Raw genomic sequence first — 13,389 nt, forward strand, 5'->3', positions numbered from 1 at the left:
GAGTGGTGCCAGCCGAGAGGCGACCAGCCAGGTAAGCCTTCTGAGCAGTTCGTAATTTGTAAATGTGTCTACATCTTTCTTTAATGTTGCCTCCATCTTCCTCTTTCAGGTCGTTCTGTCCAGGAGGCCTGCAGATTCGAGGAAGCTGTTCTCAGTACCTGCGAGTGTTTAAAGATAAAGACTGCAGGTATGATGCTGCTGCTAATGATGTTCCTTTTGTCTCCTTGCAGGTTTTGCTTCTCCGAGGTTCTAGGGAATAGCTGGACACAGTGAGCGTCACGTTGCAAGCTGCAAAGTAACGTGAAGCATGTTCTGCAGTCAGGGTGTGGTTTACATAGCCCAGGTAAAGTAGTACCAGGGAAAGTAGTTCCAGGCCTGCCACACCCAAAACACTAGACCGCATAGCTTGGTTCTTAGGGAACCAAGCTATGTGGATGCCTCCATGTTGGCTGACAATACAATAAAGTAGTTCCCAAGCACAATGTTGTTCATGGTGTATGAGCCTGGCGCCGACTGGCACCATGAGGGCTTTCGAAGAGGATGCCAGGCTCTAGAGGCCAGAGTCCTGACTCCACCTGGCCAATGGGTTTGCCAGAGGGGGTTTTGGGCGAGGGTCGTGACACTGGATAGAAAAGATTGTGAGACTCCAGGCTTGGGCCTGCGTACGTTGACTCATCACCAAGGAACACAAATGTCCAAAGGAGGACATTGATTTCTCATGGTGGCTACACCAGTTCAAACTTTTACATGTGTCCAGACCCATTGCTAAAATCATGTACCCGGCCAAAAGGCCCAAAAGGTATAGGGGAAACAAGTGGACCCAACAATGCTGGTTGTTTGTGCGCAGAGCGCAGCACACCTACTAGGGAATGCCTACTATACAATCGCTACTGAGGCGACAAAGCCTCTTGATGAATATAGACCCTAAACTGGGAGACCTAGCTTTGTTCGAGACAAGCCCAATTGTACAGGGACTCCTTTTCAAGGATCTTCTGCAAAGAATGGGACAAATGCCACTCTGAACAGTCTCCAAAAATAGCATTTTCCCCAAGGGTTTGTGGTAGGGACTGTTCATGTAGCCAACCATTACCAAGGATGACAACTAAAAGGTTACAGGTGGATAGAGGTATCCCACAATAGTGCAACAGTCATCTGCAGGAAACCTTCCTGTTAGGCCACAATCAATAAATCAGCCAGATCTGTTTGAGCAGATGCTTTGGTTATCAAATGTTTTCAATCATTTTTCTGAAACTGAAATTGTATTGAACTTTAACAAGCAATACAGTACATCATAAAACGGTCAAAGCTCTAAAAGTCATGGGTACAAATAGAGATGATAAAATACACAGTTCATCAGATAAAAATACAAGTGTGAATTTCTAGGCAAATTCTGCGTGCAGTGGGTGATCGAGAGGGCTCTGGGAGATCCTTTATGATATACCATAGTCACTTGCCACTATATTCGTAGACTGTTTGGTAGATTAAAACCATTCAGCAGAACTCTGATATTCCTCCAACAGGCGTGAATCACCGCCCAGGCAAATTTACTCCACATTGACAGATCACATTAATAGTTTGTGATGGGTGGCTGGGAAATCTTTTGGTTTAATGAAATAGTTAACATTTCACTGGATTGTTTTCTTGAGGGTTTATGAAATCTTATCCGTAGTAAGCACTCCCTAAACATTGGACTAGCATTCCGATATAGGGAGTCAAAAGAGAAATCCAATGGTGAGACAGACTGCCCCAACAACTCGGCTGTTATTTTGGTAGATTGCCCCTAAGCCTTCAACCTCTTTTGTGTCAACATCCTCCAGGAGTAAGATGGGTGATATAAAGGAAGAACCACTATGGATAGGTTTTTTTATGGGCCCGATCATCGCACCATAAAGGTTATTTATTTATTGTTAGCTTGTTATGTGCTTAAACAGCAAGTAAAATACTGTTTCAAAGCACCCACAGGGCAAAGGGAGGGAACAAGGGAGTGAAACAAAAAAAATATTTAAAAGCAGTGGAGGGAAAAGGGATGAAAGGACGAACCTACTATGCCTTGTGAGTATTCAGAACGTGAAAGTGCAACAAAGAAGAGGGTAGAGGGGGTAAGTGCTGGGGTGTCTGGGGTCATGGGTGAGCCACAGATGAAGTGCATAATATGGTATAGTGAGTGCTGCATGGCCAAAGCCGCATTGGGTGTAAGTGCCAACCTCCAGGGCGGAAAGTGTGCTAAAGCAAGTGCGGAAGGTAGACAGGAGCTGGGGTGATTGGGTATAGTAGATCAGAGGCACGAGGATGCATAAGGACCCAGGACACCAATCCGAGAAACTGAGATTAGCAGAGGAAAGGAGAAGGGAAGGAGGAGGTAAAGAGGAAAGTCTTGAGGATTTTCCGAAATTTAAGAAAGTCATGCTCAAGGCGTAGTGGGAGGGGGAGGCTGTTCCATAAGAGGGAGCCACCTGAGGAAAGCTATCTATCACCAACCCTCCGTTTAGCAAAGCGCTTTACACACAGTTTGTGCCAAATGAACATAGTGGTCTAGAGAGAGAGTATTTTAATAAGATAAAGTGGAATATAGTGTGGCCCCCCCGGACCCAGACAGCCTTGTGGATGATGCAGAGGGATTTGAATTTAATCAGGGGGGCAACCGAGAGCCAGTGAAGACTTTTTAGGGCAGGAGAGGTGCGGTCCCTGGGCCTAGGCTAAGGATAGGTCTTGCTGCCCTATTCTGGATTAGATGGAGGTTGCAGAGTGGAAGATAGATAGATTCAGGAGGAGACTATTGCAATAGTCAAGCCTAGCGAGAACAAGGGCTCGGGTAACAATGAGCCTCTGGGGGAAGGTGAGAAAAGGGAGAATTCCTTTGAGAAGTAAGAGCTGAAAGTTGGACTTGCAATGTCCTGAGTGTGAGGGACGAAGGAGAGAGCGCAAGGAGTCGAAGAGGACTCCAAGGTTTCTTGCTTCAGAAGAAAGAGGCAAGCCCAAGGAGGAAGACCAGAGTGAAGGGAAGAAGGAGGGAGCAGAGTTCTCAATGGGAAGGATCACAATTTTACAGGCGTCGAGGCAGAGATTGTTGGAAGTGCACCAGGACTGGATGGCAGATAGGCAGTCAGGGATGATGGAAGGTGCAAGAGGATCAGCATGATGTTTCAAAAAGAGCCGTGTACCGTCTGTATAACACTGGAAGTTGGAGGAAAAGGAGAGGATGCGTGCAAGCTGAGCAATGTAGATGTTAAAGAGCCAAGGGGAGAGGATAGAGTCCCAAGGGACACCACAGGTGGAGAAGGAAGTAGGAGAGGAAAAGGTACCCAGGATGACTTGGGAAGAGCGGTCAGTTAGTAAGCATGTCAGCCACTCCAGTGCCCGTTCCGAGAGGGTATTGTGGACCGTTTGTATAAAGGATGGAATGGTTGACCGTATCGAAGGCAGAGAAGAGGTCAAGAAGGATGCATGCATTTCTTCAAGGCTGTTCACAAGAGCAGTTTCCGTGCTTCTGGATGCTCGGAATCCAGTTTAATGAATGTGGAGACCACCAACAAGTTTGGTGTGAGAGAGGAGTTGGGGCAATGCCAGCTTCTCCAGCAGCTTCCCCAGGAAGGGGGTGATGGAAATAGGCCGGTAGTTGGCAGGACAGGTAGGGTCTGCTGAAGGTTCTTTCAGGAGGGGGTGCAAAAGGGAGTGCTTGAGGAGGGGAAGATCCAGTGGCAAAAGAGGAGCCAATGTTACCCTTGATAGTTCTAGGTGAGCAAGCAGAAACCCAGTCAGAAGAGACCTTCTTGGAGCGGACAACTCTGGTAACTTCTTCAGGTGTGACAGGTGAGAAGTAGGAGAGGGAATAAGGAAGAGGGTGAGGGTGCAAGGGAAGCAGGGGGTGTGGGATGGGTTGGGAGGGTGAGTAACAAGGGTGTTCAGGATATCCTGAATTTTGGTGGGGAAGTGAGTGGCCAGTGCTTTGCAGAGGGCCTGGGAAGGAGAAGGGGAGGAGGAGCCTGCGGAAGGGTTGGCTAGTTCCCTGCAGATCTTGAGATGTTCAGCCATGTTGTTGGAAGCACCGGAAACCTGTGTCTGTACGTGGGTTTTTTTCTTGGCATGGATGGAGAGTCTGTATTGCCTCTGGAGCTGGCAGCAGGCCAATTTGTCAGAGGATGAGCCTGAGGTTTGCCACATCCGTTCTGCCGCCCTGCACTTTAGTTGCAGGGCCGCAAGGTCAGAGTCGTACCAGGTGTTACACTTAGAGGCAGGTTTCAGGCAAATCCTCATGACTGGGGCAAGAATGTCAAGAGTATTGGTGATGGACAAGTGGAGATTGCTGAGCGCAGAGTCAAAGGTAGAGTCTGGTGTAGGGGGTGAGGTAGATGAAGGTGGAAGCGAAGGCAGCAGCTGACACTCGTTTCATCAGGCGGATGTAGGTGAATGAGGTTGGCAGGGCTTTTGGGGAAGCGGTCAGAGGGCCAAAGAGATCCAGGTTGGAGGATCGGAGAGAATGATCTGACTAGGAGATATGGGTGACAGGTCGGAGTGTATGTAGGCGTCCAGAGTGTCAGCCGAGTGGGTTGGACCTGAAGGGAGAATGGAGAGGGATAGAGAGGTGCACAGATTGATGGAGTGTATGCTGAGCCAGGGGAGTCCGGTTGGATATTGAAATCGCCCAAGAGGAGGAAGTCGGAGGTGGGTGGAGGTGGATGGAAGTAAAGAAGAACAGAAATCAGCCCATTCAGAGAACAGGGTGGTGGCGTCTGGATGCAGGTAAATGGTAGCAATGGTCAGGGTGGAGATGGGAGAGATGACCAACTTGCATACCAGGCTCTCAAAAGAAGAGTAGAGCTGGGTGGGTAGGATGGAAGCAGGAACCCACTCAGGAGAGATTAAGGCAACCCCACCACAAGTGCTGTGAGGTCGAGGCTTGGAGATGATCTCGAAGCAGTCAGGGAGGAGGGAGTCAAAAGCAGTGACTGAGCTGGCATTGAATCAAGTCTCGGTAAGAGCGAAAAAGTCGAGGTCAATGTCTTAAAGAAGGAGGCAGATATCAGCAGAGTGACTGTTGGTTGAGCGGGTGTTAAGAGTCGCCAGATAGAGGAGGTCTCTGCCTTTGAAGTTTTCGGAGGTCGGGTACAGGGATGTGGTATAACAGTCAGAGCAGGAGGGATAGAGAGAGTAGTAGGGGGAGGTGAAGGAGAAGGAAGTAAATGAGGGACAGCACGATCCAGTCAAAGAAGGAGGTTGGGCTGAGGATCCTGAACCAGGATAGTGCCTGTGTGATAGACATTAACGAAGCAACATGAAGATGAGAAGCCGGCCAATAGGACTTCATAACGTGGTGCCACCATTATTGGGAGATGATGTGGAAGGAGAGCGAGTAGGGAGGAGATAGGGGGGGGGGGTCCAAAGATCTGGAGAGGGCACACTGAAGAGGATATCAGTGAACACCGCTCTGGAGGTAGTGCTGACCTAGGTGTCTGCAATGGGAAGGCCAGGGTTTGCACTCAAGATATCATTTTGTGCTTTTTCCTGCCAGACTTCGTGAGGGGGGGGGGGGGGGAGTAGGTGATAGTGTAGCAGTTAGAGAGGATGGGTGAGATGGAGAGAGCCATAGGGGTGGAAGAGGTTAGTCGAGGAATGAAGAAGAGTAGCTACATGGCACAGTTCTAGCTAAACTCACCAGGAGGTGCAGTAGAGGTATTCACAAAGGCAGAAATGCAATCCAGAAAGGCAAGAGAATTTCAAGAGATCAGAAGAGCACAGATATAAAATTACACACAGCTAAATGATTTCTTTTTTTTTTTTTTAATGGGCACAAAAGCAATGAGAGAGGATTTAGGATAGTTGCGGCAAGGAAGGCAGAGTAAGGAAGGCCACTCTAAATGGTTCAGCAAGATTAGTGGAGGAGGCAATGGAAGAGTTCAGCCATCACTCACTTGCAGATCAGCAGGGGGCGTAGATGGTCAAAGATTAAAAAACATGGGGTAGCAGTAACTAGTCCGGAGGCAGAGTCATTGTGTGTGGGGAGGGTAAAAGCCCCCCCCGCCCCAGGCCCTCCTTGGCCCGGACAGGCAGAGACAGGGCCTAGCAGTAGGCCTTTGCTGGAGGGGACGGCTTTTGCCATCTCTTTCTGCTCTTCTCATCCGAACGCGAGGTCCTCCTCCTGACCTTGCAATCCTTCATTCAATGTTGCGCACTGCCCGCGCAGCTGCCGATCTTCCTTTTGCCAAGGTGGGTGCACTCGTGAGACCTCTGCACCTCCATCTGATTGTTGCTGAATTTTAAAAATGTGACTGGCATCTCATTTGGAAAAAAAAAGAAAAAGCAGAACTAGCGTGTGCATTTGTTTTTATTCTGCTGCGCATGAAGATCGCGTCGTTTTTGTCAATGGTATGTGCACCTTATCTGGCTGTTTGCCTAAAATAATCATCAGAGTATCATTTGGGTGCATGCATTGAGCCCTTGAACTCGGCTCCTCTCAAGATAGCCGACACCTTTGTTCCTGCCTTGGACTCATTCTATGGAGGTGCCCTTGATTGGGTTATGTGTGCCTCTTAACTACCAATAGGGGACTGGCAGGTTGTAGCTGGCCCCCTTACCAAAGACCCACTTCTAGGGCCCCCGTCATCACCCTGTCCGCTACATGATTCCACTACCGCAACCAGACCCTCCCTGGGGCGGCCAGCTCACTCAGTTATAATACTGGACTACCAAGACTCTTAATTCCACCTCCATATGCTAGTTCCCTCCTTCTGTTTCCCTTCCTCTTCCCTCCTTGATCCTTCACTTTCCCCTCTGCCTGTTCCAACTGGTCTCCTTTTTCTGCTCTCTAATGCTCCTGTTTCAGCACTCATCTCTAATTCACACCTCATTTCTTTTGTGCCTTAGCACTCTGCCATTGAAAGTCAAATTTGGGTGTGTTTTCTTTAAAAAGTCAATTTTGGGTTTGTCCGGGAAAGTCAAACTTGGGTGTGTTTTTGATAGTCAATATTTGAGTGCGTTTTTGAAAGTCTATTTTGGATGTGTTTTTCATTTAATTTCTGGCCCTCAAGTGTAACCTGTTAGCCCAGTGACTGTTCCTTTACCACTGTATTTGCATATCTCTCCTACTGCCTCCTCTGTCCATCTGCCCATAGCGTTATCTTTCTCTCTAATGTACATCAACTGCTTCTCTATCAACTATCCTTCACTCCTCACTAAGTCTGGTAAGACATCATTTTAAAAGGCTATCTTGGCCTCCAACCCAGGTCTCCCCATTGCCGATACCTATTCCAGTGCCACTACCAGACAAACCCTCACTGACACATCCTTTGTTGTTCCTTCGCCAGTTCTATGGACATGTCATATGATCTCTGTGCTCTGTCCTGTCTCCTCCTCTGCCATTAACGGTGGCACCCGCTGGGATGTCCTCATGGATTCATTTGACTCCTCCAGAGTCATCATTAATGTCTATCTAAATGGCACTGTCATGGTGCAAGGCCTTCAGGCCAATTCTCTCCTCTTTGATAGGCGGTTTGCTCGCCTCATCAACTTGCTCTCATCTCTAGCTGTCCCCTACTCTCCTCCCTTGGCTACCTTGCCCTTTTTTCCGTCCTCCTCTGCCCCATCTCAAGCTCCCTCCAAACCTCTGCAGTGCGTACCTCTTATTTGTAGGTCTTTCAGGCTGGCAACTTTCTTCATCTTTCCACTCTCAACTCTCGCTCTGCTGTCAAACACCCCTCTGACATCTTCAGGGCTAGCTCGGTCACAAGCTTTGACACTCCCTGACGGCTACAAGATCCTCTCCGCTCTCAGATCCAACCGGCTGGGAGGGGGTGCAGCTCTGATCTTCCCTGGGTGGATTACTGCCACCATCATCTCCACTCAGACTTACTCCTCTTTCGAATGCCTTGTCTGCAGGCTCTCTCTCGCTCTCCTAGCCACTCCCTTACTGTTTCTACTCTTTAACGCCCCCCTGGTCAAATTACCTCTTTTGTCGCTGAGTGGGCAAACTTATCCTCCTCCCTCCTGGCCTCAACCACTCAGCTCCTCCTCCTTGGTGACATCAACATCCATCTTGATTCTCCCTGTTCCTCATCTGCGCTCTTTCGCAACCTCTGCGATTCGCTCTCCCGCTCTAGCCTCCTCTCCGGCCCGACTCACTCTGCTGGTCACACACTTGATGTCATGATCTCTTCTGGCCTTCCCCCTCACCACTCCTCTCTCCTGGAGTGATCACTGCCTCCTCTCATCTTTCCATCTACCCCCTTCAAGCCAAGCCTACCCCCAAGATTACCACCCACCTTCTCGGACATCCAGCCTATGAAGCATGAGTCAGTTGAGGCTTTCGCTTACGCCTTCTCCCCCCACCACCCCTGCAGACTCAAACCCAGACAGCCATGTCCCTGCTTTACTCCTCTATTCCTGCTACTCTTGATGCTCTTGCCCCTGTCATGAGCATCCGCTTCAAGTGCAAAGCCAAATGCAATTCTTGGTATGACTCAGATCTAGTTACACTTCAACGTAAGTGTAGGATGGCTGAGAAAAAATGGAAGGCGTCTTGCTCATCCTCTAACAAACTGGCCTGCCTCCTGCCTGCTCCAAAGGTAATACAGACTCTGTCCGCACCAAGAAGAGATTCCACATTCAAGCCTGTGTCTCTGCGGCATCCAACAACTCGGCCAAACTCTTAAAAATCTGTAAGGAGCTGGCCAATCCTGCTGCAGTCTCCACCCCTCCCCTCCCAGGCTCTTTGCAATGCTCTTGCCTCTCACTTTATCTCTTGTTTACCCTCTCCTCCTCTCCCCCTCCACTCTCCTTCTCTGCTTACTGACCCTCCTTCAGCTACTCCCGCACACTCTCCTCCTTTCCTCCCCCAACGAGGTCGCTAGACAAGTCCGATCTATGAAAGCCTCATCAAAACAGGTCCATCCCTGTTCCTCAAAACCATTAAGGACCACATCGATACCCTCGCTCTGGCCCTTGCTGATTTCTGCAACCTCTCCTTTGCCTCTGGATCATTCCCCTCCCCTCTGAAGCACTCCCTTGTGCATCCTCGCCTCAAGAAACCCACAGCTGATGTCTTGTCCAGCTAACTATTGCCCAATTTCCATTACCACCTTTTAGGGTAAAAGCCTGGAAAAACTGGCCAGCTCAGCTTAACCTGCATTCTGATTCCTTTTAGCTCTCTCCAGGACCACCAATCTTGCTTCAGAGCTACCAAAAGCATGGAAAATTCTCTCCTGAACATCCGGGAAGACCTGCTCTCCAACCTTGACTCTAACATTTCATCTGTCCGCATCCTACTTGATCTCGCCTCTGCTTTTGGCACGGTCAATCGTAACACCCTGCTCAACAGTCTCTGTGACAACCTGGGTATCACGGATCAGGCTCTGGCTTCGCTGACATCTTTCCTCTCTGATCGAACCTCCCAGGTACAACTTGGGTCTTTCCCATCTTCCATCTCCCTTTCTACCTGTGGTGTTCCCCATGGGTCTAAACTCTCGCTCTGGCTTTTCAACCAATACCTGGCAACTCTCGCCTACTCCACTTCCATTTTCTGCTCACATTTTCAGTGCTATCCTGATGACACCCAACTCATTTCCTTCTCTCATCTCCGATTGCCTAATCGCCATTCAAAATGTGTGTGTTGCCAATGATCTTTGTCTAAATGCCAACAAGATTGAGATCCTTCTTATTGGTACACCTTCCACATCCTTTCCCCTCACTCTCTGGCCAGCCTCCCTTGGCCCTCCTCCTACCCCCCACCTGCAAGGCTAAGAACTCTGGGGGTCATCTTTGACTCTACACTTTCCTTCTCCTCACACATCTGACGTCACTAAAAAGAAACGTGCTGAGGGTAGAGCTCCATCTTCGGCGGGGGCCTCCCTTTGGAACAGCCTCCCTGACAACTTGAAACTTGAGGAGAACCATTTCTGGTTCCGGAAGCAACTCAAGACCTTCCTCTTTGCTTCTGCCTTTTACCCTCTTCTCCCCTGCTGATCAGTTTTCCCTATTGGCATTAAGAACCTGGCCACCCTCTGTCCTTCGGGTCCAAGTACCTGCTCAGCCTGCCACCCTCCTGCACTACCTCCGGGCCATCACTTGCACGGAGGTCTGTATCTGTACCCATGCAGTCCCCCACCCGCCTTTCTTCTGCACTTATCAGATATACCCTATCTGAATAACCTAGCATTTGCCACTTGCTGTGCTGCACTGCCATTATCACCTTCATTTATTATACTCTTCTCTCCTCGGTTCCACACTTTCCACTTCTCCCCCCTTCCATGCACTTTCCCCCTTTTCCCTTTCCAGTGTACTTGCGCGTTCGCAATGTCACTGGGACTAGTAAGATAGTTGTTTTCGTTCTCCCGTTTCCCCTCCCTGTGCCTGGTTGCGCTCTGAAACACTTGTGTACGAGCGCGATATAAATAAAATATCATATCATATCATATATCCTACCAGCACCTCTCATTTGGGTGTTGTAGGGAGAAAGACAACCAATCACTGTGGGGGCAGCAAGTGTTGTCAGGATCAAGAAGAACAAGGTGGTGGATTGCACATTCCCACAAAGGAAGGGAATGGCCCTTCATTGAATGCAACACAAAGCTAGCGCTATGTTTTTAGACAATAGCGCAGCTTCTGGTGCATTTTTGAGTGTGATGTACGCTTGCCAGTAAATAAAATGCTTTTTTCTTTTTTGCACCCCTCCAGCCAGCAACTAAGCCCCACAGGGCCTACCTTCAATAAACAATGCAGCAAATTGCTGCTCCTGCTGCTCTCGGTGCACCATGGAGGTGGTGCCAGCTCGAGGCTTCTCCTGCCTCCTCCGATGGAAAGGGAAGTGCACACCACAGACCCAGAGCCTAGCTGTGAGCCTTTGCTAGAGGGGGTGGCTTTCGCCTGCCGGCACCACTCATTGGGTGTTATAGAGAGAAACGGAACCAATCACTGTGGGGGCAGCAAGTGCTGTCAGAATGAAGAAGAACAAGGTTATGGATTGCAGATTCACACAAAGTAAGGTAACAGCCCTTCATTAAATGCCATACAATGCTACAGCTAGGTTTTTAGACAATAGCGTGAATCCTGGTGCATTTCCGAGCGTGATGCACACTAGCCAGTAAATAAAATGATGTTTTTCTTTTTAGCATCCGCCAGCCAGCAACTAAGCCCCACGGTGCCTACCGTCAATAAAAAATGCAGTAGAGCGCTAGTCCTGCTGCTCACGGTGCACCAGGGAGGTGGTGCCAGCTAGAGGCTTCCCCTCCTGCCTCCTACCTAGAATATTCTTATATTGTGCCAAACAGCCATAGCCTCAAGGCGTTCACAAGACAAATACAACAGGAAACCAAATCATTAGTCAGCATGATGGATCCATGTCAGAAGAGTGAGGGGGAGGACCAGCCCATATCAATCAAGCCCCTCCGATTGAAAACCACACAACATTATATGTCATCTGATGGAGCCCCACCAGAATAGGTTGCACCATTGCAATATATCCTACTACCATTCAAAACACTTAAGGGAGTAAATCCTGTTTGCTTCATTTCCTTCATTAAAGTCTTATTGGTGTGGTCTTGTCACCATTACTCGAGTGGCAGAATTGCCAGCCAATGCATTTCGGACACAGCGCCCATCATCAGGGCTGAGTCTGTCAATTGAGGAAAAGTATTTCTAGTGAACACACCTTAAACTGTACTTTCTCAAGTGTCTAGGAACAATACATACAAGCAGGAACTTGTCTTATTAGAGAAGTCCTCAGTCTTTTCTCAAGAGTCTAGTGGAGTAATTCTCCATACAACATTGCCACCATAATTGCTATGAGGGAATGCTTCTCTCCAACAAAAGGGAATAGCAGCCAGGAACATTTTAGATTTGCTGATCCAACCATTCTAACCTTGCCCTCTTTCAGTAACATGCATTTGTCCGCTTTGACCGAACATTTGGGAATCAACAGCTTATTTGTTGTTTTGTCCCTTTTCTACTCAACTCTGCAGTAGGCCATTTTGGTGATTTAGGGGTGAATGTCAAAGACCGAATTGGCATGTCCATACCTCATCTTTGCGACTTGGAATCTGCTCATCGTACTGGCGCCCTTGACTCACCATTTCTTGCTTAACAGAAGCTCCTTGCCAAAACATTTTCCATTTATAGCTAGTGCGAGAGAGGGTTTCCCCCGCACATTTGAAGGGTGTTGGCCTATGTACCAGTCCCCTCAGCCTACAAGATTACATTACATGGCACAAGACTAGTTGCATTGTTTTAATTACTAACAAATGTTCCATTATGTTTAGCTTTGGCAATTGGATACAAAAATACAGCAAACCCAACACAAACCACAATCTTATTTCAAACAGGCAACACAAGAGTTACAAATCACTTATAGTGCTCAATTACTGGAGAGCTGACAGATCTTAGACTGCAACTTCGTGGCAAAGGTTACAAAGCACAGAATCATCCACAGCAGCACTCTACAGATGATTTCTTCGCCGTGAGGCGTGCACGGGCAATAACAGACAAGCACAGATTTAAAACAGCCATATCTTATTACTCACCGCCACTTAGCAACTTCATAACTAGCCACAGCTCATCTTTCACTACAAACGAGGTGTAGTAGGATACAATGTTCGGATGGTGACACTGACTCATGGCTTGAATTTCTTTCTGTAAAGACGTGAAATAAATAAATAAAATACACACACTTTAGACCAGAAAAAACACAGGAGTTGGCCTTCAAAGCAAGATCACATATCTGGTAAAGGGGCCGATGCAACAGGAGCTGGTGCTGCTGGAAGAAATGGATACAGGAAGTTAGGGACATCTGGTAAAGCACATTTCTAACCTCATAATAAGAGTTACTTTTGGAAACACTGAACCAAGGATGAATTCTATTCTATGTATGGACTGTTGAGTTGGAATTTGCTAGTTGCAAATAAACTTGTTTCACAGTTTGCTTCGTCAAACGCACAATCACATTATAAAGTTACATATATGATAACAGCACATCGAGATTATTTCAAGCAGAGTATGCAGTAGTGTTGCTGTACTAGACTATGTGAAAGGCTGCTCACTGGCAACCATCATGTCCCCTAAAGTATGCACACTGGTCTCAATGTTTATTCTAGCAAGTAAAGAATTGACCTCAAAAGTTGCAAATGCCATATACGATTACAAGTATCATAGTGCTCAAATTAATACATAAGATTTGTAATCAGAATTGTAACACCCAACGATATAATTATAATTTTATTATAACCAACCTTTGGCTTTCAAGTTGTTTTAAAATACAAATCCCCATCAGCCCCAGTTATCATAATCAATGGTGAGTGATCATAGGAGTCGTAGTCCAAACATCTGCAGAACTGCAGGTTCCAGACCCTGCTCTCGTACAACCTGGGATTACTTCAAGGAAATATTAAATCAACACATTTGATATGT

General features: G+C 47.8%; 1 protein-coding gene across 2 annotated transcripts in view; it reads right to left on the reverse strand.

Moving 5' to 3' along the window:
* Positions 1 to 13,389, reverse strand: part of OXSR1 (oxidative stress responsive kinase 1) — a 1,686,100-nt gene that overhangs the window by 1,294,595 nt on the left and 378,116 nt on the right. For both annotated transcript variants that reach the window (XM_069647752.1, XM_069647753.1), the window contains exon 3: positions 12,507 to 12,615. In XM_069647752.1, coding sequence (XP_069503853.1) covers positions 12,507 to 12,615 — 109 coding nt within the window. The remainder of the gene's footprint in view (positions 1 to 12,506; positions 12,616 to 13,389) is intronic.

This window comes from Ambystoma mexicanum, chromosome 2q (assembly GCF_040938575.1).
Source record: "Ambystoma mexicanum isolate Mex_15411 chromosome 2q, UKY_AmexF1_1, whole genome shotgun sequence".
Classification (NCBI taxonomy): Eukaryota; Metazoa; Chordata; class Amphibia; order Caudata; family Ambystomatidae; genus Ambystoma; species Ambystoma mexicanum.